Raw genomic sequence first — 27,597 nt, forward strand, 5'->3', positions numbered from 1 at the left:
AAGATGCCCAAACCCACTCCCTTAGTGGCTCATCTAAATACTCCTTTAAAATGAGATATCCCAAACCCTTGTATTCTCTGTCTTCTGGGCATTTCAGTTTTGTACCTGTTCCACCAATGCGGCGATCTCTTGTTCTGCTCTGGACATCTCTTCCTCTTCCTCTCTTCCCAGCCCATCTTCTGCATCAAGAGGGATATTCTCATTGAACTCTGCCAGCTCTGCCACCTGCTCTGCTTTGGCCTGGGTAGCGGCCTGAATGTCCTCCTCATCTTCTGCTTTGCAGAGAGCCTACAGTGCATGGGTAGACCACAAGAGAGGGACAAAGGGCAGAGGATGCATGAATGAGTACTCCAAAAATACTAAATCATTATTCTTATCTATACAGAAATGAGTGTGAGGTTATGGAGGAGCAGAGAAGCAATGGAGAGATCCTCAATAATGAGACTTGCAAACTCGAACATGAGGCTCGGAATTTGATAAGAGGAGATGGTAATGCAGTTCCCTAGATTGCTCGATGGCATTCTTGTTGAAACTACAAGTTTACGGTTTAAAGGTGATGTCTCCTTTTGAATGCAGCCTTTTTCCAGGTGTACTAGATTCTGGCTGCTGCTGGATGTTTTGTTCATGCATCCTTGAGCTCATTAATGTTAATAGTAGTTAATAAGTCCCAGTCCATTTCATACACATTTCTGTTAAATGTGCCAATTAATTCAAGTCACTGCATAGTTGTTTCCAACAGGAATGGTCTCTCTTACTGTGAGGCCGATGAAATATAAATATAATGTTGAGATTACTTACCTGATAATCTCGTTTTCCTTAGTGTAGACAGATGGACTCAGAACAAGTGGGTATAGTGTGCTCGTGCTAGCAGTTGGAGACAGATCTGACGTCAGCACGGGTACATATATCCCCACAGGAAGTGAAGTAACTCAGTAATCTTCCTTGCAAAAGCTGTTATGGATATATATGTACTGACGATCAATGAATTAGTGAAACAGGATTCCCCTGACCGATTGATATTAGCTGGAGACCGCCAGCGCTTCCAACCGGAAGGCGTCGACACCTGGTAGAGTGGACGCTCTTATGTAAGAAAATGACATGGCGTATCTTGAATCGGTGAAACCCATGTACACCGGCAGCCGGGCGGGATGCTGAGTCCATCTGTCTACACTAAGGAAAAGGAGATTATCAGGTAAGTAATCTCAACATTTCCTAGCGTGTAGCCAGATGGACTCAGAACAAGTGGGATGTACAAAAGCTTTACTCCCAGACTGGGCGGGAGGCTGCCTGAGGACCGCGTAGGACTGCCCTCGCAAATGCTGTGTCCTCCCTGGCCTGAACATCCAGACGGTAAAATCTGGAAAAGGTATGGAGGGAGGACCATGTCGCCGCCTTACATATTTCTGCGGGCGACAGCATCCTAGATTCTGCCCAAGGGTCACTTGCGCTCTGGTGGAATGAGCCTTGACCTGCAGAGGTGGCGACTTCCCGGCCTCTACGTAGGCCGCTCTGATAACTTCCTTGATCCAGCGGGCTATGGTGGGCTGAGAGGCCGCTTCCCCTTGCTTCTTCCCGCTGTGGAGGACGAACAGATGGTCCGTCTTTCGTACTGCTTCTGTCTTATCCAGGTATCTGGGCAGCAATCTGCCGATGTCGAGATGGCGTAGCAAACGCCCTTCTTCTGATTTCTTCAAGCCCGCCGTGGTCGGCAAAGATATGGTCTGTGGTTGAGGTGAAATTGTGAGACTACTTTAGGCAAGAAAGAGAGAACCGTGCGAAGATGGATGGCCTCTGGAGTGATTCTGAGAAAGGGATCACAGCAGGACAGCGCTTGTAGCTCTGAGATGCGGCGTGCGGAACACACTGCCAGCAAGAACACCATCTTCAAAGTTAGCAAACGGAGAGACAGGCCCCGAAGGGGTCTGAAGGTGGATCCCGCGAGGAAATCCAAAACTATGTTGAGGTTCCACAGGGGCACTGGCCACTTCAGTGGCGGACGAATGTGCTTGACTCCTTTCAGGAAGCGGGAAACATCCGGGTGCGTGGCAATGGTCTTGCCATCCCTCTTGGGACCGTAGCAAGACAGCGCAGCCACCTGAACCTTGATGGAGCTTAGGGAGAGACCCTTCTGAAGCCCATCCTGCAGGAAATCCAGAACAATAGGGATTGTGGTCGCATGTGGATTGGTGCCATGAGTGTCGCTCCATGCTTCAAATACTCTCCAGATCCTGATATATGTTAGTGATGTGGAGAACTTGGAGCTCGGAGGAGTGTATCTATCACTGGCTCCGAGTAACCTCTTTTCTTCAGTCTAGCCCTCTCAAGGGCCAGACCGTAAGAGAGAATTGAGCCGGATCCTCGTGGAGGATGGGACCTTGATGTAGCAGGTCCCTGAGAGGAGGCAGGGGAAGAGGCTCCCCTGTCAGTAGTCTTCTCATGTCCGCATACCAGGGTCTTCTTGGCCAGTCTGGTGCCACTAGAAGAACTAGGCCTCTGTGCCTCTGAATCTTGTGTATAAGGGCGCCCAGCAGGGGCCACGGAGGAAAGGCGTACAGCAGGGTCCCCGGAGGCCATGGCTGAACCAGGGCGTCGATCCCGCGAGAGAACGGATCTCGCTTACGGCTGAAGTATCTGGGTACTCGAGCATTGGACCTGTCCGCTAGTAAGTCCATGTCCGGAGTCCCCCAATGATCCACAATCATCTGGAAGGCTGTGGGGGACAGCTGCCATTCTCCCGGACTTAGGTTTTCCCTGCTGAGGAAGTCTGCCGCGGTGTTGTCCCTTCCGGCAATGTGGATGGCGGAGATGTCCTGGAGATTCGCCTCTGCCCAAGCCATCAGCGGGGCTATCTCTAGGGACACTTGTTGGCTTCTGGTTCTGCCCTATCGGTTGATGTATGCCACCGTGGTGGCGTTGTCGGACATCACTGACTGCTCTGTTCTTCAATCTGTGGGCAAATCGCAGGCAGGCTAATCGGACTGCCCGTGCCTCTCTAGGCGGTTGATGTTCCACCCCGATTCTTCTCTGTTCCACCGCCCTTGGGCGGTGAGCTCTTCGCAGTGTGCTCCCCATCCGCTCAGGCTGGCATCTGTGGTGAGCAGAGTCCACGTGGGGGAGGACATCTTCGACCCCCTGCTCGTGTGGTCGGACTGCAACCACCACCGTAGCTGGGTCCACACTCTGGCGGGTAGAGGTAGATGCCCGGTGTAGTTCTGTACACGTGGGCTCCACCAAGAGAGGAGGGAGTGTTGTAACGGTCTCATATGGGCCCTTGCCCATGGTACCACTTCCAGGGTGGATGCCATGAGATCGAGAACCTGCAGGTAATCCCAGGCTATGGGCCGGCTGGCTCCCATCAAGGACCGTAGACGGGTCTGGAGCTTTAACCTTCTCTTGGTGGTTAGGCTGACTTTGTCTGCCTGGGAGTCGAACCGGACTCCCAGGTATTCCAGTGATTGGGAAGGCTGTAGGCAACTCTTGCTTAGGTTGACTACCCATCCCAGGCTTTCCAGAAGGGCGATCACTCTGTTGGTTGCCTGATGGCTCTCCTCTCGTGATTTCGCTCTGATCAGCCAATCGTCTAGGTAGGGATGGACCAGGATTCCTTCCCGTCTGAGCGCCGCTGCTACCGCTACGATCACCTTGGTGAAGGTCCGCGGCGCCGTGGCTAACCCGAAGGGCAAAGCCCGGAATTGGAAGTGTTGTCCCAGAACCTTGAAGCGTAGGTAGCGCTGATGATTCCGATGGATCGGGATATGCAGGTAGGCTTCTGACAAGTCTAAGGCCGTGAGGAATTCCCCTGGCTGTACTGCGGTCTTGGCTGAGCGCAGAGTTTCCATGCGAAACCTTGGGACCCTTAAGTATCGGTTGACTGACTTGAGGTCCAATACGGGCCGGAAAGTGCCCTCTTTCTTGGGTACCATGAAATAAATGGAATAGTGCCCAGAATCCATTTCCCGTGCAGGTACTGGGATTATGGCTTTCAAGGACAGGAGCCTCACCAGGGTAGCTTCCAATGCTGCCTTCTTGTGGATTGGACACGGAGATTCCACAAACCTGTCCGGAGGGATGTGATAGAAATCCAGATAATACCCCTCAGGACCCACTGGTCCAACGTAATCTCGACCCATCTGGGGTAGAAGAGGGTTAGCCTGCCCCCTATGGCTTCGTCCCCCGGATGGATCGGCTGATTCTCATTGTGGGGTGCGGCCGGGACCCGAACCCGAGCCGGCTCCCCTCTTATGCTGCTTGGTCCGAAAGGACTGGTTCCTGGCCTGAGGACGAGGTGCCCGGTAGCAACTCCTATAGGGAGTGAAGCGTTGGGAGCTTCTACCTCTGGAGGGCCTGGGAAAGGTGCGCTGGTTCCTCTTGGACCTGTCTTCCGGCAGTCGAGGTACTGGAGAGGCACCCCATGTGCTGGCCAGTTTATCTAGGTCGCTGCCGAACAGAAGAGACCCCTTGAACGGCATTCTAGTGAGACGTGTCTTAGAAGGAGCGTCGGCTGACCAGTTCCGTATCCAGAGCTGCCTCCTGGCTGCTACTGAGGATGAGACCCCCTTGGCTGTCGTACGGACTAGGTCGGAGGCGGAATCTGTAAGGAACGAGAGAGCTGACCATGTCTGCTGCCGGCGCATTGTTCCTGACCTGTGACAAACAGGAACGCGTTACCACTGTGCAGCAGGTTGCGATTCGCAGAGACAGAGCTGCCACCTCAAAGGTTTGCTTCAGGATGGCGTCCAGGCGTCGGTCATGAGCCTCCTTGAGGGCCGCCCCCCCTCCACTGGAATGGTAGTGTGCTTGACCACAGCGCTAACCAAGGCGTCCACCTTAGGGCACGCCAGCATATCCTTGATTGCTGGGTCCAGGGGGTACATGCCAGATAGGGCCCAACCCCCTTTGAATGAGGCCTCCGGCGCATTCCACTCCAAATCGATCAGCTGTTGTGCCGCTTGCAGGAAGGGGAAATGGCGGGCTGTGGGACGAAGACCCTCCAGCAGGGGGTTCTGCGTGGATGCCTCCATGGTACTGGGGCCTGGAATAGCCAACTCCGTCAGGCACTGAGAAACCAGGTCGGAGAGATCTTCCTTGGGAAAGAACCGCCTCATAGTTCGGTATGGCTCTATCCCCGAGGGAAGTTCCCCCTCCTCGGGGGGTTCGGACTCGTCCTCCGAGACATCAGGGTCCGCATGAGCCGGACAGCCCAGAGGCGGGTGCCCGCAATAAGGGCGAGAAGGTCCAGGGGCAGGGTCAGCTGAAGCGGCAGCAGGGCCTGGACGGGAAGCTGACTGCATCTGTACAAAGGCATGGATTCCCTTAAATAAGTCCACCCAGGAAATGGAAGCGGTTTCTAGCCGTCGGGGTACCAAGTCCCACGGAATTCCTGGCTGTTCAGGACGCCCCGCTAGATCCGGGGTGGCCCCTGGGGAACTGTCGGTAAACCTTGGTTGAGACGGGTCCTGGCCCGAGGCTCCCACGGCCTCCTCACATTGGGCACAAAGGGAGTCTGGCTCCTCGCTCTGCGTGGTTCTAAGCTGGCACGCTGAGCAGAGGCCGAGAGCTTTCACGCCGGAACCAGGAGGTGCCGCCTCTGGGGACGCCGGGGCGTTTAAATGTTCCATCGCGTCTTGCGAAAGCAGAGCGCCGGCGCTTATGCTGCCAATAATATGCGCTCAATAATAATATGCGCTCAATAATAATATGCGCTCAATAATATGCGCTCAATAATATGCGCTCAATATACAATATGCGCTCAATAATATGCGGTCAGCAATATGCGTACAGCAATATACACTCAATAATATACAATATGCGCTCAATAATATGCGGTCAGCAATATGCCCTTAATAATATACAATATGCGCTCAATAATATGCGGTCAGCAATATGCGCTCAATAATATACAATATGCGCTCAATAATATGCGGTCAGCAATATGCTGCGTTGTGCGCCCATCAACAGGCGCCTAACATGGGCGCTCAATACCTGAACAAGGCAGACAAAATGGCGATCTCTATGGCGAGCCACATGCAGGCCATGCCGCCGATCCTCGTACCTCGGAGACCAAAAAAGTAAGAGATGTACGCCTTACCTGATCCTCTGCACTTCCCGGCTGTAACCCGGGCGGTCTCCGGCTGCGGGGGGAGAGGGGAAAATACCTTCACCGCCGCGCTTGAGGAAATGCACCTGCTGCCTCTAAGCCGCCGAACTCATCTCGCTCGGGGCTAAGTCCACGCCGGGATCGAGGCGCCTCTCAGCTAGGCCCGAGCCCTTCTCGCTCGGGGGCTAGATCCCTGCCGCGATTCGGCCACTGGACCGAGGCGTAGACCTCAGAGGGATCGCGGAAATCACCCCGGGAAACTCAACTGGGGGAGGGACCCGAGGGTATCACCGCAGGAGTGCGAGGCTCGTCTTCTGAGAAATTTGTAAAGTAGAAAGTAGAAAATAGAAAGTAGATTTGGAAAACACGCTCAGCGAGCGTGCAGGCACTCCAAACTGCTTTGGAGACGGAAATTACTGAGTTGCTTCACTTCCTGTGGGGGTATATGTACCCGTGCTGACGTCAGATCCGTCTCCAACTGCTAGCACGAGCACACTATACCCACTTGTTCTGAGTCCATCTGGCTACACGCTAGGAAATATAAAGTGCACCCAGCCTAGCACTTGCGGCTGGGTGCACTAGATTAAAGGAAAATTAGTTTCTTACCTGATAATTTTCGTTCCTGTAGTACCACGAATCAGTCCAGACTGCTGGGTTTTGCCCCCCATCTAGCAGATAGAGACAGAGATGTTTTAAAAACAAAGCTCCGCCTTATATAGGAGAGTGCCACCTACAGTCCGCCAGTATTTCATAATGACAAAGCAAGATGGCTCCCATAAGATACCATAACTATATACACTAACTCCTGAACAAGAAAGGAAAAAACGGTACCACCGGGTCACTTAACCCCAGTAAGATCGGAACCTATAGAACCACACAGGCAAGAAGGAACAGGAAAAAATTCAAAAATCTGCAGAAATTAATGGCAAGGCGAGCGGACTCTCCCCCACTTGAACCACTCTGACAGGGCGGGCCTCTGGACTGATCCGTGGTACTACAGGAATGAAAATTATCAGGTAAGAAACTAATTTTCCTTTCCATGTACGTACCCTGATCAATCCAGACTGCTGGGATGTACCAGAGCTGTACCTATCCCGGGGTGGGATCCAGAGAGGCCCGCTCGTAACACACCTTCTCCGAATCCTCCCGAATTAGTAGCCTGCACATCCAATCGGTAATGCCGTGTGAAAGTATGCAGTGACTTCCACGTCGCCATCCTACAGATCTCCTGTGGAGACACGAAATGAGACTCTGCCCAGGACGCTGCTTGCGACCTAGTAGAATGAGCCCGGGGCCTACTGGAAGAACTCGGCCCTTTAGCAAATAAGTGGAGCTGATAGCCTCTTTCATCCAACGAGCAATAGTAGCTTTGGAAGCCATGTGACTCCGTCGGGGACCATTCCAGAGCACAAAGAGATGGTCCGACATGCGAAACTCATTGGTGACTTCCAAGTAGCGTAGAAGTGCTCTACGAACATCCAGCTTCCGCAAATCGTGGGACAGAGGATCCGAACGGTCCAGATCCCCAAAGGCTGGAAGTTCCACTGATTGATTGACATGAAAAGAAGATACCACCTTCAGCAGAAAAGAAGGAACCGTGCGGATGGAAACACCCGAATCGGAGATCCTCAAGAAAGGCTCCAGGCAAGAAAGAGCCTGGAGTTCGGACACTCGCAGAACTGAAGTGATAGCGACAAGAAAAATCACCTTCAATGTAAGATCCTTTAGAGTTGTCCTCCGTAAAGGCTCAGAAGGCGCCTCACAGGGCTGAAAGAACCACATTCAGACTCCAAGAAGGACCAGGCTGGCGAAGCGGCGGACGTAAATGCTTAGCTGCTCGAAGAAATTGCGCCACATCAGGATGTGCTGCCAGAGTTCCACCCTGCACTGTTTCGCGCAAACAACCAAGGGCTGCTACCTGTACACGTAATGAGCTACACGATAAGCCCATGGACAGTCCCTTTTGCAGAAAACACTAAATATCGGAACGGAAGCCCGGGTTGGTGAAACGTTATGATCAAGACACCAGGCCTCAAAAACCTTCCAAACCCGAACGTACGCAAGATTAGTGGAAGTTTTGCGCGAACGGAGAAGAGTAGCCATACCGCAGGAGTATAACCCGTGCCACTTAGGCAGCGCCGCTCAAAAACCATGCCGCAAGACAGAAGTGATCGGCTTCTTCCAAACAAATGGGTCCTTGGTGAAGCAAATCCGGGATTCCTGGAAACCGAATGGGACCTGCCGTCGCGAGATTGAGGAGGTCTGCGAACCAAGGACGTCTCGGCCATTCCAGTGCAACCAATATCACCGGCGCTGCGTGACGCTCTGTCCGTCGGAGCACTCTGCCGATTAACGGCCAGGGTGGAAACACATACAGAAGAACGTCTATGGGCCAGGGTAGAGCAGGGGCATCTACTCCTTCCGCTCCCGGCGACGCGAGTAGAACAGTGGGGCTTTAGCGTTCCAAAAAGTCGCCATGAGATCCATGCTGAGCGTTCCCCACGCAAGGCATATGCGCTGAAACACGTCCTCTGACAATTCCCATTCTCCGGGATCGAGATGGTGTCGACTGAGGAAATCCGCTTGGAAGTTGTCCACGCCGGCAATATGAGATGCAGCGATGCTGATCAAGTGATGTTCTGCCCAGCTGAACAACTGAGCCGCTTCCTCTGCCACAGGATGACTCCTGGTCCCTTACTGACAGTTGATATAAGCCACCGTGGTCACATTGTCCGACAAGACCTGGACTGCCCTCCCCTGTAGGAGAGGAGCAAAAGCTTGTAACGCTAACCGTACTGCCCGGGTCTCCAACCGACTGATCGACCACAGACTCCTCGGGAGACTATAAGCCCTGCACAGACTTCCTCTGGCACACCGCTCTCCAGCGGAGAGACTGGCGTCCATGGTGACCACTGTCCATTCGGGAATCTCCAGGGGAACTCCCCTGGATAGATTGTCCGTCTCCAGCCACCATGCTAGGCTGTTTCTCACCACTTGCGTAAGTGGTAATGGAAGAAAAAATTGTTCAGATACTGAGTTCCAACAGGACAGTAATGCGTACTGCAAGGGCCGCATATGAGCAAATGCCCATGGCATCAGCTCTAAGGTCAACGCCATGGACCCAAGAACCTATAGATATTTTCGAACCCTGGGAGAAGTTTGGAGCAACAGGCTCCGCACTTGAGCTTGTAACTTGATGATGCGGTCCATGGTGAGAAAAACGCGGCCCGTCTGGGTATCTAAGAGTGCTCCCAAATACTCCAAGGACTGAGAGGGAATGAGCTTGCACTTGGAAAAATTAACCACCCAGCCCAGCGACTGGAGAGACTGCAGAACTCTGTGAATCGCATCTGTGGCTAAGGCTTCCGACTTTGCTCGAATCAGCCAGTCGTCCAAGTAGGGATGCACCAGGAGACCTTCCCTCCGGAGATGAGCTGCCACCACCACCACCACTTTGGTAAAAGTTCGTGGTGCAGTCGCCAGGCCGAAGGGTAGAGCTCGAAACTGAAAATGCTGTCCCAGGATGCAGAACCGCAGAAACCTTTGGTGGTCCTGACGGATCCCTATGTGGAAGTACACCTCAGTGAGATCTAGCAAAGCTAGAAATTCTCCCTGCCTCACCGAGGTAATGACCAACCAGAGAGTTTCCATGCGGAAACGTGGGATCTTTAGACACTTGTTCACCTCGTTGAGGTCTGGATGAGACGAAACGATCCTTCCTTCTTCGGTACTACGAAGTATATTGAGTACCGACCCCTTCTTTGCTCCTCTGGAGGAACGGGAACTATGGCCCTTAATTGTAGCAGCTGCTGCAATGTGTCCCGAACCGCTGCTCTTTTTGTTGCATACCCGCAGGGAGAAATGAGAAACCGATCTCGGGGGCGCTGTGCAAAATCTAAAGCATAGCCTTGTTTTATCACGGAGAGGACCCACTGATCCGAGCTCACCTTAGTCCACTCCTCGAAGAATAGGGCCAGTCTGCCCCTTACTTCCGGGGTCGAGGAGCGGACCAGCGATCCTTCATTGGGAGGATTTTGCTCCTGAGGAAGGGAGAACCGCCCCAGGTCTGCCAAATCTTCGACCCCTAAAGGACTGAGTATAGGTTTGCTGCTTCGCCGGAGCCGAACGAAAGGATAAAGCGGGCGACTTAGGAGGTCGATATCTCCGATTCCCCCTAAATCTGGCCAGAGAAGAGAAGGAACCGCATGAGCGCGGTCCGTCTTCTGGCAGGCGATGTACCTTATTCTCTCCCAGTGACTGAATCATGTTGTCCAAGATCTTACCAAAAAGCAACTTACCCTTAAAGGGCAAGGACCCCAGTTGAGCTTTAGAAGACCCATCCGCCGACCAGTTGCGCAACCACAAGAGCCGGTGAGTCGCGACCGCCGACACCATGGACCTGGCGGACGTCCTCCGGAGGTCATGAAAGGCATCAGCACAATAAGCCACAGAGGATTCCAAACGGTTCGCCTGAGCCGCTTCCTCGGCCGAGAAATCTACATTGGCCTGTAATTGCTGCACCCAGCGAAGCCCAGCTCGCATAGCAAAATTACTACATATAGCCGCCTGGATTCCCATGGCTGAGACTTTGAAAATCCGTTTGAGCTGCACCACTAACTTCCTATCCTGCAGATCCTTGAGCGTAGTCGTTCCTGTGACAGGAATCATGGTTTTCTTAGTGACAGAGGACACCGCAGAGTCCACTTTCGGTACCCGCAGCATCTCCAAGGCATCCTCTGGCAGAGGATAAAGCTTATCCATGGCTTTACTGGCTTTTAATCCGAGATCTGGGGTATCCCATTCTTGAAACGACTCCGTTGCCGAAAAATGAAAAAGGAAAGGCAGTAGCAGGACCTCTCAGGCCCAACAAAACAGGGTCCATCTTCCCGAGTTTGGATTCCTCGGGAGGGTTGTCAATACCCAGCTCAGAGAGTATAGCTGGAATAAGAGGTGCCAACTCGTCTTTACGAAAAAGGCTTAGGATCATCACTTAGGATCATCGCCCTCAGCCGCCTGAGAGCCCCTCTCCGCCAGCGGTGGATCTGGCTCCGGGTCATCCGCACCCTGCGGAATCTGGGGTTGACAATCCAGGTCCCCAAGATCTGAATCCAGATCAGAGGAGTCTGTATTCCCCTGTGGATCCCCAGTGTGGAGGGAGCGCTTAGATTTAATAGGCTCCGTCCCCTTATCCACCTTGGCGTGCTTAGCTGCCCAGATCTTATGGGACTCTAATTTTCCCCCGCAATCAGCTTGCCTGCCTTCCTTGCCTTGAAGGCTTTATGTAAGAAAACAATGAAGGAGGACTCAGAGGAGGTGTCAGAAGTCCCCTCAGGATTGTCCTCCGGACCAGGGGAGATAGGCTGTTGCGAGTCTCTATTTTCAGGGGGTCACGGCTGAGGAGATAATTGAGGAGGAAAGGACACCTCCCCCATGGTAGGCACAGCAGCACGGAACGAGTGTAAAATGGCTTCTGTACCCGCGCTTAAAGGAAAAGGATCCTGAGGTAATTGAGGCTCCCCAGCTGCAGGCGAAGGAACCCACGGGGGCCTGCTTTTAGCAATATTTCTAGCCGTCCCTGCACCGGAGGAACCCTCTCCCCCTGGCAAACATTGTGAACATAACTTCTGGCGGGAGAGCCGCACACGGCCGTCCGTGGCATCGGGGAAGGCAGAAAGAAGAAAAAAGAAGCTGAAAAAATTCTAAACTACCCCCCACCCCCGCGAGACCGAAAATGTGGCGAAAACACCCCCCGCAATGAGAGGAAGGGAGGGAGAGCCTGCCCGATTGAAAACGAAAGCAAAGAAAATGACCTCAAAATATATATATATATTTTTTAAAACCAAACAGCCTACCGTGGGGTCCAGGGTGCTGATCCTTAGGGTGGAGTGAGCTGGGTTCCCCGGTATCGCACCCATGCTGCCTCAATTAAACAGTTAGGGTCCTCAACCCCTGTCGGCAGCTGCCTCTGACCAGCAGGGGACCGCCCTCTCAGAGCCTAACAACCCTCTGGGAGGCCGACCATAGGAAAAGCTAGTACTTTTTAAAGAAATTTAAAAAGACAAACCCTGAAAATTAGGAAAGTACATAGAAAAACTCTAAGTAAATTAATCAAACCCAAAATAAAGACTCTGACCAGACTGTAGGTTATGCATCTCCACCATCTGCTAGAGAGAGAGAAATACTGGCGGACTGTAGGTGACACTCTCCTATATAAGGCGGAGCTTTATTTTTAAAACATCTCTGTCTCTATCTGCTAGAGGGGGGGCAAAACCCAGCAGTCTGGACTGATACGGGTACGTACAGGGAATGCCTAATGCAATAAGGAGATTAGAGCATCCAAAACACATGTCCAAACAAATATGTACCTGATAGCCATCCTTCAGACATAAATTGCATGTTGATGAGGACATTAGATATTAACCTCCCATGCAATAAAGCACTGGGCTCCCAATGCCCACTTTTTAACATGGCAAATTTAAATCCAGTCTCGGAGGTGGAATAAAGTCAACTTGCATTCAAGGGCTCATGAAAGACATTAAAAAATAGGTTCTCTATCTTGCGATAAGTGTGTTCTCCTCCTTAGTATCATTGTGACACTTTAATTTACTACTTTTGGTGAAGAAAAATAATTGTATATTTTGACTTGATTAAAAGAAACCCGCTTTTCTTATGGCAACAGTTTAGTCGTCCACAGCAAGGGGCGCTTAATACTTTGCTGAGGGTGCTGAAATGAATTATAACATAAAAAGAAGTGGGATGAAAACAGATGCTTGTATTGAGCACCCAATGCAATACACTATTGAGCGCTACGGACACACAATTTCCTTTAGCATGCCCTTTTTAATGCTGCCTCATTTAAATATTGCATCAGGTGCCCAGGAGATTTGGCTGCGCATCCGTTAAGATAACAGGCGCTCAAAACTAGCGCCCGTTTTCAGCACTTGTTTTACTACATCGGCCCCTGTGTAAGCAGTGTTACCTATTCCAAGTTTGAGGCAACAAAGCAGTAAGTGTTAAATTACCTTATACTCCCACTTCAACCTTTCTTTCTACCAAGTAGCAAAATTACTACAAATAGCCGCCCGGACTCCCATGGCTGAGACCTCGAAAATCCGTTTGAGCTGCACCACTAACTTCCTATCCTGCAGAGGGTGTAAAACTGGGCCCTTGAGTCTTATGGCATCTTGAAAGGCTGCTACTGTGCAGTAGAGATATAGAAGCATTGTCAAAATAAGAACCAAATGGTAGATGCAAGTGGGGAGATTGTGCAGGGACTGAAATTATAACTACACCAAAGCATTCACACCTACACCCAAGCTCTTAGGAAAAAATGGGAGAAGATTATGTGATGGAAGTCTGAAAACCCAGCACTGAGATTAAGCAGATATACTGTAGAATGGGGCTTTCACCTGCTCCAGGATCTGGGTTTGCTTGCTAGATGCGCCTTCCTCCTCCTCCTCTGGTGATGATGCCTGCCCCTCTGCTTCTTTCTTTGCTGACTCCTCAGCAGGCATGTCAAATAGCTCACGGATCGTTTGCTAAGGGAAGAGAAAAAAAAGAAAGACAGACATGAGACCTCTCTATCTTCAAAAGTCTGAACCTAGATATTAACACCCTGATCCTCACCTTGCTAATGATTCATAGAAGATCCAAAGTGTCCTCTATAAGATAAAAGGGACAACTGCTTCATTAAAAGTTGATTGTGACTAGAAAGAATGGCTCTATTATGGATGGAGATATCAGTCTATCCCACTTGTTGGTAGCTCATCCTTTCAGTAAGGGAATCTAGCTTAACAATACTGCTGAATTTGAGAACATGCTCACCTAGGATGGAGAACAGGATTGTGGATGCATAAAAACCATCACTGAAAGATGCTCTAGTGAAAGCAAAGTTGCTCACCTGTAACCAAAACTCTTTCTAGACAACAAATTATTCAATGGTGCTGACAGGGACCCAAGCTCTGAGGCCAGAAATGTTTCTGAGCATGTATGGGAATTCCTGTGCATAGTTGCTGTTTTATATTCTTTTATGATTTTTAGCTTTGCCACTTTTATTTCTGTATAAGTCTTGTTCTATGTTTCTGTTTGTATTTACTCTGACTTTTTTTTGTGGTCTGGTACATAAAAGGGGAATTGGATTCAAACAGCCAATATTGGGCCATGATTTTTATGGTCCAAAGCACTGACATGCAAACATTAGGAAAAAAAGTACAGGACTGCATCTATGGCCAAGTCCAAAAGCAAAGCATGTTCAAGCTGCATTGTCTGAATTATCAGGAGGGCTGCTCAAGCTGAAAATTGATGCTAGCTGTAATTTTGTTATGGGTTTGACTGTTGCTTTGTTTTGATTGTAAATTACTACCTTTAAAATAAGGCTTGGAGGTAACCAGCAATTACAACCCTTAACAGAAACATGGTGGTAACCTGCATGGAGAAGCAGTTAGTACCATAAGAAACTTGCTAGGCAGACTGGATGGACTATTTGGTCTTTTTCTGCTTTCACTGCTATGTTTTTATATATGTTACATACTGTCATTTTATATTTTTATGACTTTTAGCTATGTCATTTTTATTACTGTATGAGTTTTTAACTGCTACTGTAACATGTTTTTAATGGATCAAATATAATAAACTCGTTTATGACTCCTCAATCTCTTCTAGGGCTTAAACTAAAGCTGAGTAGTCAACTCTCTAGAAAGGATAATAAATGTATGGCTGATTTATCCTGCTGTCTATAGAGAAATCTGGTTCCAGGTAAGTAACTTTGCTTTCTCTAACAATAAGCAGGATTAAACCAGCATTAAACAGTGCAGAGTCTTGAGCTGATTGCCTTATGGAACAACTACTTAATAGATTACCTGAACCCCACTCAGTAGAGAGTAGGGATGTGCATTCATTGACGTGTGTCCATTCGTTTTATTTGTTTCGCAGTTAAATGCATATATAATGAATGGACAAATGTACGCACAACGAATGGTGTGTGTCTATGCGTACGCACAACAGACTTATGTGCACACCATTCATTTTGTGAGCACATTCATCCATTTGTTACATACGCGCTTAGCCGCAAAACAAATGAAATGAATGGATTCAGAAATGTTAACAAATGCACATCCCTAGTAGAGAGTGGACTACTGGGTGAACAAGCTGTGCAGAATTACTTGCCCAAATGTACTGTCTCCTCAAGACATGGAGTCCAAATAGTAGTGGGATGTGAAGGTGTAGACTACTGACCAAGTAGCAGCTTTGCATATGTCTTCAACAGAAGTGACCCTCAGATGAACCAGTGAAGTTATCATGGCTCTCTCTTTATGGATTCTGTCAAGACTCATCATCTGTAAACCAGCCAGTATGTAGCAGTGCATTATACAGTTTACTAGTCAATTTGAAAGAATTCTTTTGGCAACTGCCCTTCCCAATCCATTGAGAAGCCTGAAAGTGAGGCTGAGTCCTCTGTAATAATATGGTAGGGCACTCAAAGTCCAAAGAAAAAAATTCTCCTTTGTTTGCATGTGATTTTGGAAGAACGTAGACAGCACAAATGCTTTGTTGATAGAGAATGCAGATACCTGTTAGTGTGTTCAACTCCGATATGAAAAAACTGAGGTAGGGCAAATAATTTACTTATTTTTTGTGCTGACGTGATGGCCATGACGACCACCACCTTTCAGGTGATAAGTTCAGCATGGGTTAAGGTCAATCTCACTGCCATTGGGTTTATCACCATAGTTGAGAGGTCTGATGACAAGAGGAAGAAGAGATACTGAAGAAGGTCTCTTGGACCACAAGAGAAGGGGACCAGATGACTGGTCACACCATGCAGAGAACATCTCCAACTGTAAATTGTAGGACTTTCATGTGGAAGCTTTTCTTTCTGATATTAGAATGTCCCTCTCAGCTGTGGGAAAGAGTAAGGGGAATAACTACTATGTACTCGAACAATCATGCCATAAGGGCCAAGGATGGACGATTTAGGTGGCAGAGCTTCCCATCATCTTGGGTGATGAAAGTGAGATGCTCCAGCTGGATTGTGGGCTGAACTGACAGACAGAAGAGGTAAGGGTATCACACCTGACGTGGCCAAGGTGGGGTTGTGAGAAGGTCAATCACCAGGACTCCCCAATGAAGAAATAGTTCATCCACAATTAGAAGATTACAGAAAACTTGGGAGATTGCAGGACTCTGCTTAGCTAGTTTGCCTGAATATTTTCAATGCCTGGAAGATAAAATGCCTTGAGGTAAGAGCTGTGATGACAGACCCATGCCCAGACCCATAGGGCCTCTTTGCAGAGGGTATATGAGCTTTTGCCTCCTTGCTTGTTATATAAAACATGGCTATTTGATCACTTATTTGGATCAAGGTTTATCTTGCCTGAGAGCAGGTGAGAAAATGCAGCTAACATATCGGATGACTCAGAGTCATGACCTTTTACTTGAGAACACCCACGGAATCCATGAAGCACCACTGTGTATCCCACACTCTCTAGCAGAGGCAGCAATAGATAGCACCACCTTGATGCACTGGGCCATGCAATGGAAATCCTAGGAACAGAACCTCCAGGTTTATTCACTATTGCAGAGATACCCGTAACTTGGGAGTTAGTGATAGCTGATGAGTTAATGGTTGGTGCAATAGATTCCGTTGATGCTGGAAGGCCCAAGATTAAAGGGAAGCTCGCAGGCCTAAAGAATAATGCTACGAGACTTGCATGCTGCACTTTGCTGAATCGCCACTATTTTGCTGCTGTTACCTGTAATTTTATTACAGTGCTCAACTCCTTATCTGCTACTGGCTTGATTCGGAGTCCTGCCCCCTTGGTGATGTTATCCAATGTCTACTTGACATTAGATTAAACATGAGGGCAGTGGCATAGCCAAAAATTAATTTTTTCGGCGGCCCAAGATTAACATGGGTGGGCAGTTGATATATAGGTCTAGGTCCTACTAGTTGTATTCTTATTACATAAGAACATAAGAACTTGCCATGCTGGGTCAGACCAAGGGTCCATCAAGCCCAGCATCCTGTTTCCAACAGAGGCCAAACCAGGCCACAAGAACCTAGCAATTACCCAAACACTAAGAAGATCCCATGCTACTGATGCAATTAATAGCAGTGGCTATTCCCTAAGTAAACTTGATTAATAGCAGTTAATGAACTTCTTTCTCCAGGAACTTATCCAAACCTTTTTTAAACCCATCTACACTAACTGCCCTAACCACATCCTCTGGCAACAAATTCCAGAGCTGAGTGTATGTTGAGTGAAAAAGAATTCTCAGGTTAGTTTTAAATGTGCTACATGCTAACTTCATGGAATGCCCCCTAGTCCTCCTATTATTCGAAAGTGTAAATAACCAATTCACATCTACTTGTTCTAGTCCTCTCATGATTTTATAAACCTCTATCATATCTCCCTCCCCCCTCAGCCATTTCTTCTCCAAGATGAACAGCCCTATCCTCTTTAGCCTTTCCTCATAGGGGAGCAGTTCCATTCTCTTTATCATTTTGGTCGCCCTTCTCAGTACCCTTCTGCGGCAACTAGAATTGCATACGGTACTCAAGATGCGGTCTCACCATGGAGCAATACAGAGGCATTATGACATTTTCCATTTTATTCACCATTCCCTTCCTAATAATTCCTAACATTGTTTGTTTTTTTGAACGCTGCAGCACACTGAGCCGATTTCAATGTATTATTCACTATGATGCCTAGATCTTTTTCCTGGGTGGTAGTTTCTAACATGGAACATGACTGTGTAACTATAGCATGAGTTATTTTTCCTTATATGCATCATTGATGTCCTTTATGCCACCTATCATATTCGAGGGTGGAAAAGGCACCCCTGGCATTCACTACAGTATCAATAGCGATGATCGCACCTGTGGTGACAAGGACATCCATAGAGCGCAGGCATGTCACGGTGTCAATGGTTTTGGCAGAGGCCGTTAGTACCCATAGCATTCAGTGGCATAGATTACTCATGCCATCCTCAACCGTGCTTGCAGTACTCCACTGCCTCAATGATGCCCTATGGTGTCAGTAGCACCCACAGAACTTCATGACTACAATGGTAGCCATGGCATTGATTGTGCACTAAGCCTGTGGCACTTGATGGCGAGGGTAGTGCCCACAGAGTTTGACAGAGCCTAAGGCACTTGACTGTGCCCATGGTGCCATGATAAAATAGATGGTGCCCACAGAACCCCCCCCCCCATGCTTGATGGCAAAGGCATTCAAAAGCACCCCTGGCGCTCAACAGTATTATCCACATTGATGGTGCCCATGGCACCACCATGCTCAACAGCATCCACTTGCTCAGTGGCATCAATGGCGCACATCGGCACCCAGAGCTCTCAGCGGTATTGATAGTGTCTATGGTGCTCAAAGGCATTGATGGCACCCACTGTGCTTGATGGCATCCTCAGCACCCTATGCCACCCTTGGCGCTCAATGGTGACACCCTCTGTGCTTCATGGTATCAATGTTGCCCTAAGCATCCGACAGTAACCTCGGCACAATGATAAGCAGACCTAGAGAAACTATTCCCGCTGATTATAACATGATTGTCTGCAGGTACACGGAGACTTGTGTGGTGGTTTAACATTGTATAGTAGTGAGCGATGCAATTTTGAATGGGAACTACTCATTTAAAGTTTATGAACACTTGTGGATAAACAGACACCTGTAGATTGCCACTTGAACTGTCTATAACATCTTTACAGTGGTGAGAAAAGAACATTGAATAATGCTTGGTGTTTCTTTAAGCAATATGATTTCCTGTGAATAAGTGAATGGAATGATATTTTGGATTTATGAAATTTGTTGAACTTAGGCAACATACTATAATAAGATTTATAGAAAAAATGTTTTGATATATGAAATGGACTGAAATAAAGCCTTTGTAATTTTGGTAAGAATTCTATACTAATATGAATTGTTTTGTAACAGAGTTTAGTAGTGAAGCACACATACACACAAGTATATGCACATACACACATATATATGTGCAAATACACACATGCACAGAAAAATTATTACTGGTACAAACTCATCAACATCTGGGTTGATCTACTGAATACTCTGAAATAAAAGCTAGATCACTCCTGTTCTATATAGATGTTTACAAAATCTTTTAGAAAAAAACTCAATGTAATGAAAAATTTTACCAAAATACAAAAAATCTTTAATACAATCTACTTCCTTTCTGATCAGTATGTTCATGAAACAATCTTATAAACACAAAAAAATAAAAAAAAGCTTATACCATCATTCATACTGCTTGTGATGTTGCAATTGTTGCTCAACAGAAACTTATAAATTACAACTTTCAATTAAAAAAATGTCCTTATCGAACAACATACATTTATACATCAAAAGATTTACATGCATCACGGCACTCTTGTACATTAGTCCACAAACCAAAAAACTCCAAGTCTCTTTAATTATCCATAAATGTTCATATGCCTTACTAGACTGATAATTCCAAAATTTATCAGTCACTGCTGTGAAAATGTTGAAAAAGACCCCAGTATTTGGGAGTCTAGACCAGAGAGCTAGATCAAGGGCGAGTGCTAGATGTAATGTACTTGGATTTCAGTAAGGTCTTTGACACGGTTCTGCATGGGAGACTTAAATAAATTGAATGCCCAGCGAGACTGATTGGGTTAGAAACTGGCTGAGTGGGAGGGAACTGTGGTAAATTGAGTTTTCTCTGAGGAGGGGGTGTTACTAGTGTGCCTCAGGGATTGGGTGCTTGGACTAGTTCTTTTCAACATTTTCATGAGTAACATAACAGGATAGTTGGGAAGGTTTGTCTTTTTGCTGATGACACCAAAATCCATAACAGTGTAGACAGCCAGGAAGGTGTGGAAAACACAAGGAATGTTCTATGGTTTGGAAGGTCAAATTTAAATCTAAAAAATGCAGAGTAATGCATTTAGGGTGCAAAAATCCAAGGGGGAAGTGCAGTATTGATGATGAAACTCTTCTAAGCACAAAGGAAGAAAGGGATCTGGGGGTGATTTTATCTGATGACTTTTTTTTATTATTTAAAGTTTTTATTGAAAATTATAATAAACAGGGTAGCAATAAAACAATAATAATAAATTTACTAACAATAGTTTAAATATGGCTATTACAGCAGGTAAATAACTAGGAATTAACAAGGTTGCTAATACCGAAGATATACAGCATCAGAACAACCACTTAGCATAGACCCGTACACTATTGCTAGCATTTATCGGATGGAAACTGTCTCATCTCGTAACTTCCTTACCCTCCCCCCCCCCTTTTGTTTGTGTTTTATTTTCCATCCCACACTTCCCTTACCAATACTAGATCGTATACAAATTAGCAGTGTAATCCCTCTGTTTCACCTGTAGCTCACCTAGTCAGGGACTTCTAGGTGCAACTGGGTCGGGTCCACCTGTGTTATATAGCGTATCAGCCATGACCACATTCTATAAAACTTGGGTAAAATGTCACATCTGAGGGCTGTTAATTTTTCCATATAATGTATTTGCTGCAATTTAATGTATAGCTGTGATAACGACTGTGGGTATGGGAGTTTCCAATAGGCTGCAATCAGCAATCTAGCAGCTGTCATGATAAATAGGACCATTTTCTGCGTTTCATCATCTAGTTCTGGGAGTGGGAGCCCTAATAGCCAAAATTCTGCCTGCAGAGGGATTCTCACCCCCCACACTCCTTCTGCCAATGTTTGGCACCTGCTCCAGAACTGTTGTATTTTGGGACATTGCCACCACATATGCCAAAACGAGCAGATCTGTGAGCACTGCCGCCAGCATAGGGGGAACCGTCCCAGGAGTCATCATGCCACTCTCGCGGGGGAGTAGTGCCATCTATACAAAAGTTTATATCAATTTTCCATCATAGACGCAGACATCAAGAATCGTCCCAGCATCCGAAAGCACTCCTCCCACTTGTCCCTGCTCCACTGTGCTCCAAAGTCCTATTCCCACGCCACCAAATGTGCTGCTCTCCCCTCTGCACTATTGATAAGCAATTGATATACGTTCAAAATTCCTTTCTGAAGGCGTCCCGCCTGTAAGCAATATCCTTCAAACACCGAACGCGGGCGTTGTAAGTCCTGCCGCGGTCCCGGGGTGCCCAGGAAGTATCTGATTTGAGCTTAAGCTAAAAAATCCGCATTTGTTAAGTGGAACTTATTCTGCAGTTCTCCAAAAGGGACCACCACTTGACGCCACAATTGACCTAAGTGGGTTAAACCCTGGGCCTCCCAGCGCCGAAAAACAGAATTTCTCTGACCCTTGATAAAGTCCCTAAGGTACCGTATATGGGACATAACAGAATATTGCTTCGTACCAATTAAGCTACATCTCCACCTTTTCCAGACCATTAATGTAGTTTGGATACTTATGGGAAATGAATTCATGTCCCGCTTGGTACAGGACAGGGGCCAATACAGGGCGTGGAGTGGGGTTCCGCCTACCAATATTTGTTCTATCTGGACCCACTGCTTAGGAGAGGTCAGATAATGGCTGTCAATTACAAATTTCAGTTGGGAGGCCCCATGATAATGGAGTAGGGAGGGTAAACCCAGTCCCCCAGCTCTTCGCGATTTATAGAGCACCTGCCCAGATACCCTCGGAGGCAGTCTTCGCCAAACAAAGGCGAACAGCTTGCGTTGAAGTGGTCGTAACTCTCCTGCCGGAAAAGGGCAAGGCAGAACTTGAAAAAGATAACCAGGTTTAGGTAATAGGTTCATTTTGATCGCAGTTATCCTGCCAAACCAAGAGAATGATAATCACTCCCACCTATCTAATTCTCCCATCAAGGAACTGATTAGAGGGCGATAGTTCTGTTGCGTTAATTGAGAAAGATCCAAGCTTAAGTTAACTCCCAAATACCTTATTGGATCTGCTGTCCATCAAAATGGAAAATCTCGTTTACCCACTCTCAATAGCCCGTCTGTGAAATGCACTGGAAGGATCTCTGACTTATCGGGGTTGATCCTGAACCCTGATATCTCGCCATAGTGTTCTATCATTGACAACACCCATGGCAGGGAAACCATTGGTTTTGAGAGAGAGAAAATAACATCAGCAGCATTGTAGAGATTACTTACCTGATAATCTCGTTTTCCTTAGTGTATGCAGATGGACTCAAAACAAGTGGGTATAGCGTGCTCGTGCTAGCAGTTGGAGACGGATCTGACGTCAGCAGGGGTACATATACCCCCGCAGGAAGTGCAGCAACTCAGTAATCTTCCTTGCAAAAGCTTTATGGATATATGTGTAACTGACCGATTGATTAAATGAACAGGATTACCCTGACCGATTGATAGTAGCTGGAGACTGCCAGTGTTCTCAACCGGAAGGCGTCGACACCCGGCAGGGTGGATGCCCTATTGTAAGAAATATGGCTTACCGTGAGTTGGTGAATCCCCATGTATGCCGGCAGCCGGGCGGGATGCTGAGTCCATCTGCATACACTAAGGAAAACGAGATTATCAGGTAAGTAATCTCTACATTTCCTAGCGTGTAGCAGATGGACTCAAAACAAGTGGGATGTACAAAAGCTACTCCCGGACTGGGTGGAAGGCTGCCCGAGGTCCGTTCAAGATTGCCCTTGCAAATGCTGTGTCCTCCCTGGCCTGGACGTCCAGACGATAGAATCTGGAAAAGGTATGGAGGGAGGACCACGATTGGCTGATCCGGGCGAAGTCACCAGAGGAGAGCCACCAGGCAACCAACAGAGTTATAGCTCTTCAGGAAAGCCTAGGATGGGTGGTAAACTGGAACAAGAGTTCCCTACAGCCTTCTCAATCCCTGGAATACCTAGGAATCCGATTCGACACTCAGGAAGACAAGGTCAGTCTGACCTCCAAGAGGAGATCAAAGCTCCGGAATCGTCTGCTGGCTCTGCTGAGCGCCACCCAACCCACAGCTTGGGATTACCTACAGGTCGTCGGCCTTATGGCATCCACCCTGGAGGTAATACCATGGGCACGGGCTCATATGAGACCATTACAACGCGCCCTCCTATCTCGATGGAGCCCACGATCACAGTACTACACCGTACATCTACCTCTACCAGCCAGAGTGAGGAATCAGCTACGGTGGTGGTTGCAGCCCGGCCACATGAGCCGGGGGTCAAGAATGTCCTCCCCAACCTGGACCCTGCTCATGACAGATGCCAGCCTGAGCGGATGGGGAGCACGCTGCGAAGAACTCAACACCCAAGGGCGGTGGAACAGAGAAGAGTCGGGGTGGAACATCAACCGACTAGAGGCACGGGCAGTCAGGCTAGCATGCCTGCGCTTTGCCCACAGACTTCGAAACAGAGCGGTCAGAGTGATGTCTGACAATGCCACAACAGTGGCATACATCAGTGCCGGGAAAAATAGTGGAAACTATTCTCAAGATCAAAATTGTAGAGCATATAGAAAGACATGATTTAATGGGACACAGTCAACATGGATTTACCCAAGGGAAGTCTTGCCTAACAAATCTGCTTCATTTTTTTGAAGGGGTTAATAAACATGTGGATAAAGGTGAACCGGTAGATGTAGTGTATTTGGATTTTCAGAAGGCGTTTGACAAAGTCCCTCATGAGAGACTTCTACGAAAACTAAAAAGTCATGGGATAGGAGGCGATGTCCTTTCGTGGATTACAAACTGGTTAAAAGACAGGAAACAGAGAGTAGGATTAAATGGTCAATATTCTCAGTGGAAAAGGGTAAACAGTGGAGTACCTCAGGGATCTGTATTGGGACCGGTGCTTTTCAATATATATATAAATGATCTGGAAAGGAATACGACTAGTGAGGTTATCAAATTTGCGGATGATACAAAATTATTCAGAGTAGTTAAATCACAGGCAGACTGTGATACATTACAGGAGGACCTTGCAAGACTGGAAGATTGGGCATCCAAATGGCAGATGAAATTTAATGTGGACAAGTGCAAGTTGTTGCACATAGGGAAAAATAACCCTTGCTGTAGTTACACGATGTTAGGTTCCATATTAGGAGCTACCACCCAGGAAAAAGATCTAGGCATCATAGTGGATAATACTTTAAAATCGTCCGCTCAGTGTGCTGCAGCAGTCAAAAAAGCAAATAGAATGTAATGAATTATTAGGAAGGGAATGGTTAATAGAACGGAAAATGTCATTATGCCTCTGTATCGCTCCATGGTGAGACCGCACCTTGAATACTGTGTACAATTCTGGTCACCGCATCTTAAAAAAGATATAGTTGCGATGGAGAAGGTACAGAGAAGGGCAACCAAAATGATAAAGGGGATGGAACAGCTCCCCTATGAGGAAAGGCTGAAGAGGTTAGGGCTGTTCAGCTTGGAGAAGAGACGGCTGAGAGGGGATATGATAGAGGTCTTTAAGATCATGAGAGGTCTTGAACGAGTAGATGTGACTCGGTTATTTACACTTTCGAATAATAGAAGGACTAGGGGGCATTCCATGAAGTTAGCAAGTAACACATTTAAGACTAATCGGAGAAAATTTTTTCACTCAACGCACAATAAAGCTCTGGAATTTGTTGCCAGAGAAGGTAGTTAGTGCAGTTAGTGTAGCTGGGTTTAAAAAAAGTTTGGATAAGTTCTTGGAGGAGAAGTCCATTAATGGCTATTAATCAATTACACTTAGGGAATAGCCACTGCTATTAATTGCATCAGTAGCATGGTTCTTCTTAGTGTTTGGATAATTGCCAGGTTCTTGTGGCCTGGTTTTTGGCCTCTGTTGGAAACAGGATGCTGGGCTTGATGGACCCTTGGTCTGTCCCAGCATGGCAATTTCTTATGTTCTTATGACAGGGCGGAACCAGAAGCTGACAAGTATCCCTAGAAATAGCCCCCCTGATGACTTGGCCGGAAGCAAATCTCCAGGACATCTCCGCCGTCCACATCGCCGGGAAGGACAACACCACGGCAGACTTCCTCAGCAGAGAAAGCCTAAACCCGGGGGAATGGCAGCTGTCGCCTACAGCTTTCCAGATGATTGTGGATCAGTGGGGGACTCCGGGCATGGACCTACTAGCGGACAGGTCCAACGCTCAAGTACCCAGGTACTTCAGTCGCAGGCGAGATCCTCTCTCCCACGGGATCGACGCCCTGGTACAGCCATGGCCTCAGGGGATCCTACTATATGCTTCTCCTCCATGGCCCCTGCTGGGAGCCATTATACACAAGATTCAGCGGCACAGAGGCCTAGTTCTTCTAGTGGCCCCGGACTGGCCAAGAAGACCCTGGTACGCAGACATGAGAAGACTACTGGCAGGGAATCCACTACCCCTGCCTCCACACAGGGACCTGCTGCAGCAAGGTCCCATCATCCACGAGGATCCAGCTCAGTTCTCGCTTACGGTCTGGCCATTGAGAGGGCTAGACTGAAGAAAAGAGGATACTCGGGGCCGGTAATAGATACACTCCTCCGAGCACACAAGTTCTCCACATCACTAACATATGTCAGGACCTGGAGAGTATTTGAAGCCTGGTGCGAATCTCACGGCACCAATCCGCATGCCGCTAAGATCCCTATCATCTTGGATTTCCTGCAAGATGGACTTCAGAAGGGTTTGTCCCTCAATTCCATCAAGGTGCAGGTGGCAGATCTATCCTGCTACGGTCCCCGAAGTGACGGCAACAGCATTGCCACACACCCAGACGTTTCACGTTTCCTGAAAGGAGTCAAACACATTCGCCCGCCACTGAAGTGGCCAGTGCCCCTGTGGAACCTCAACCTAGTTTTGGAATTCCTAGCGGGACCTGCCTTCAGACCCCTCCGAGGCCTGTCCCTCCGTTTGTTAACCTTGAAGATGGTGTTCCTGCTGGCTGTATGCTCAGCACGCCGCATCTCAGAGCTACAAGCGCTGTCCTGCCGTGATCCATTTCTCAGAATCACTCCAGAGGCTATCCATCTTCGCACGGTTCCTTCCTTCTTACCCAAAGTAGGCTCGCACTTCCACCTCAACCAAACCATATCCTTGCCTACCACGGAAGGTTTGAAGAATTCGGAAGAAGGTCGAGTACTATGCCATCTCGACATCGGCAGGCTACTGTCCAGATACCTGGAAATGTCAAAAGCAGTACGAAGGACGGACCACCTGTTCGTCCTTCACAGCAGGAAGAAGCAAGGGGAAGCGGCCTCACGGGCAACCATCGCCCGTTGGATCAAAGAAGTTATCAAGGCAGCCTACGCAGAAGCGGGGAAACCGCCACCTCTACGGGTCAAGGCTCACTTTACCAGAGCGCATGCAGCCTCTTGGGCAGAAACTAGGATGCTGTCGCCTGCAGAGATCCTAGGTATTCCAGGGATTGAGAAGGCTGTAGGGAACTCTTGTTCCAGTTTACCACCCATCCTAGGCTTTCCTGAAGAGCTATAACTCTGTTGGTTGCCTGGTGGCTCTCCTCCGGTGACTTCGCCCGGATCAGCCAATCGTCCAGGTAGGGATGGACGAGGATTCCCTCCTTCCTGAGGGACGCTGCCACTACTACTATGACCTTGGTAAAGGTCCGCGGAGCGGTGGCTAACCCGAAGGGTAAAGCCCGGAACTGGAAGTGTTGATCCAGGACCTTGAAGCGTAAATAGCGCTGATGATCCCGATGGATTGGGATATGCAAGTAGGCGTCCGACAGATCTAGGGATGTGAGACACTCCCCTGGATGTACTGAATTTTTGACAGACCGCAGAGTTTCCATGCGAAAGCTGGGGACCCGTAGGTATCGGTTGACTGACTTGAGGTCCAGGACGGGCCGGAAAGTGCCCTCCTTCTTGGGCACTATGAAATAAATGGAATAATGCCCAGAATTTATCTCCCTTGCAGGCACTGGGATTATGGTCTGTAGGGACAGGAGCCTCCGCAAGGTAATTTCTAGTGCCGTCCTCTTGAGGGGTGAACAAGGAGATTCCACAAACTTGTCTGGCGGGAGTCGAAGAAAGTCCAGGTAATACCCTTCTCGGATGATGGCGAGGACCCACTGGTCCGAAGTAATCTCGACCCACCTGCGGTAGAAGAGGGTTAGCCTACCCCCTATGGCTGCTACCCCCGGATGGGTCGGCTGATTGTCATTGTGGGGTACGGCCGGGACCCGAACCCGAGCCGGTTCCCCTCTTGTTGTGCTTAGTCCGAAAGGACTGGTTCCTGGCCTGAGAACGAGGTGCTTGGTAGAAAGTCCTGTAAGGGTTGAAGCGCTGAGAGTTTCTACCTCTGGATGGTCTAGGAAAGGGGCGCTGGTTCCTCCTTGACCTGTCTTCTGGTAGACGGGGTAATGGAGAGGCGCCCCATTTATTGGCCAGTTTCTCGAGGTCGCTGCCGAACAGGAGAGATCCCTCAAACGGCATTCTCGTGAGACGTGCCTTGGAGGAAGAGTCGGCCGACCAATTATGTAGCCAGAGCTGTCTCCTGGCTGCCACTGAGGATGACACTCCCTTGGCTGCCGTCCGGACTAGGTCGGAGGCTACATCAGTGAGGAACGAGAGAGCTGATTCCATTTCTTCTCC

The 27,597-nt window shown here is 48.4% G+C and overlaps 1 protein-coding gene across 1 annotated transcript in view; it reads right to left on the reverse strand.

Moving 5' to 3' along the window:
• The window catches only part of SRCAP (Snf2 related CREBBP activator protein), an 845,719-nt gene that overhangs the window by 64,302 nt on the left and 753,820 nt on the right, over positions 1-27,597 (reverse strand). Inside the window, 2 exon segments of the mRNA XM_029606814.1 lie at positions 106-288; positions 13,507-13,635. Coding sequence (XP_029462674.1) covers positions 106-288; positions 13,507-13,635 — 312 coding nt within the window.

The sequence above is a fragment of the Rhinatrema bivittatum genome, chromosome 6 (assembly GCF_901001135.1).
Source record: "Rhinatrema bivittatum chromosome 6, aRhiBiv1.1, whole genome shotgun sequence".
In the NCBI taxonomy this organism is placed as follows: domain Eukaryota; kingdom Metazoa; phylum Chordata; class Amphibia; order Gymnophiona; family Rhinatrematidae; genus Rhinatrema; species Rhinatrema bivittatum.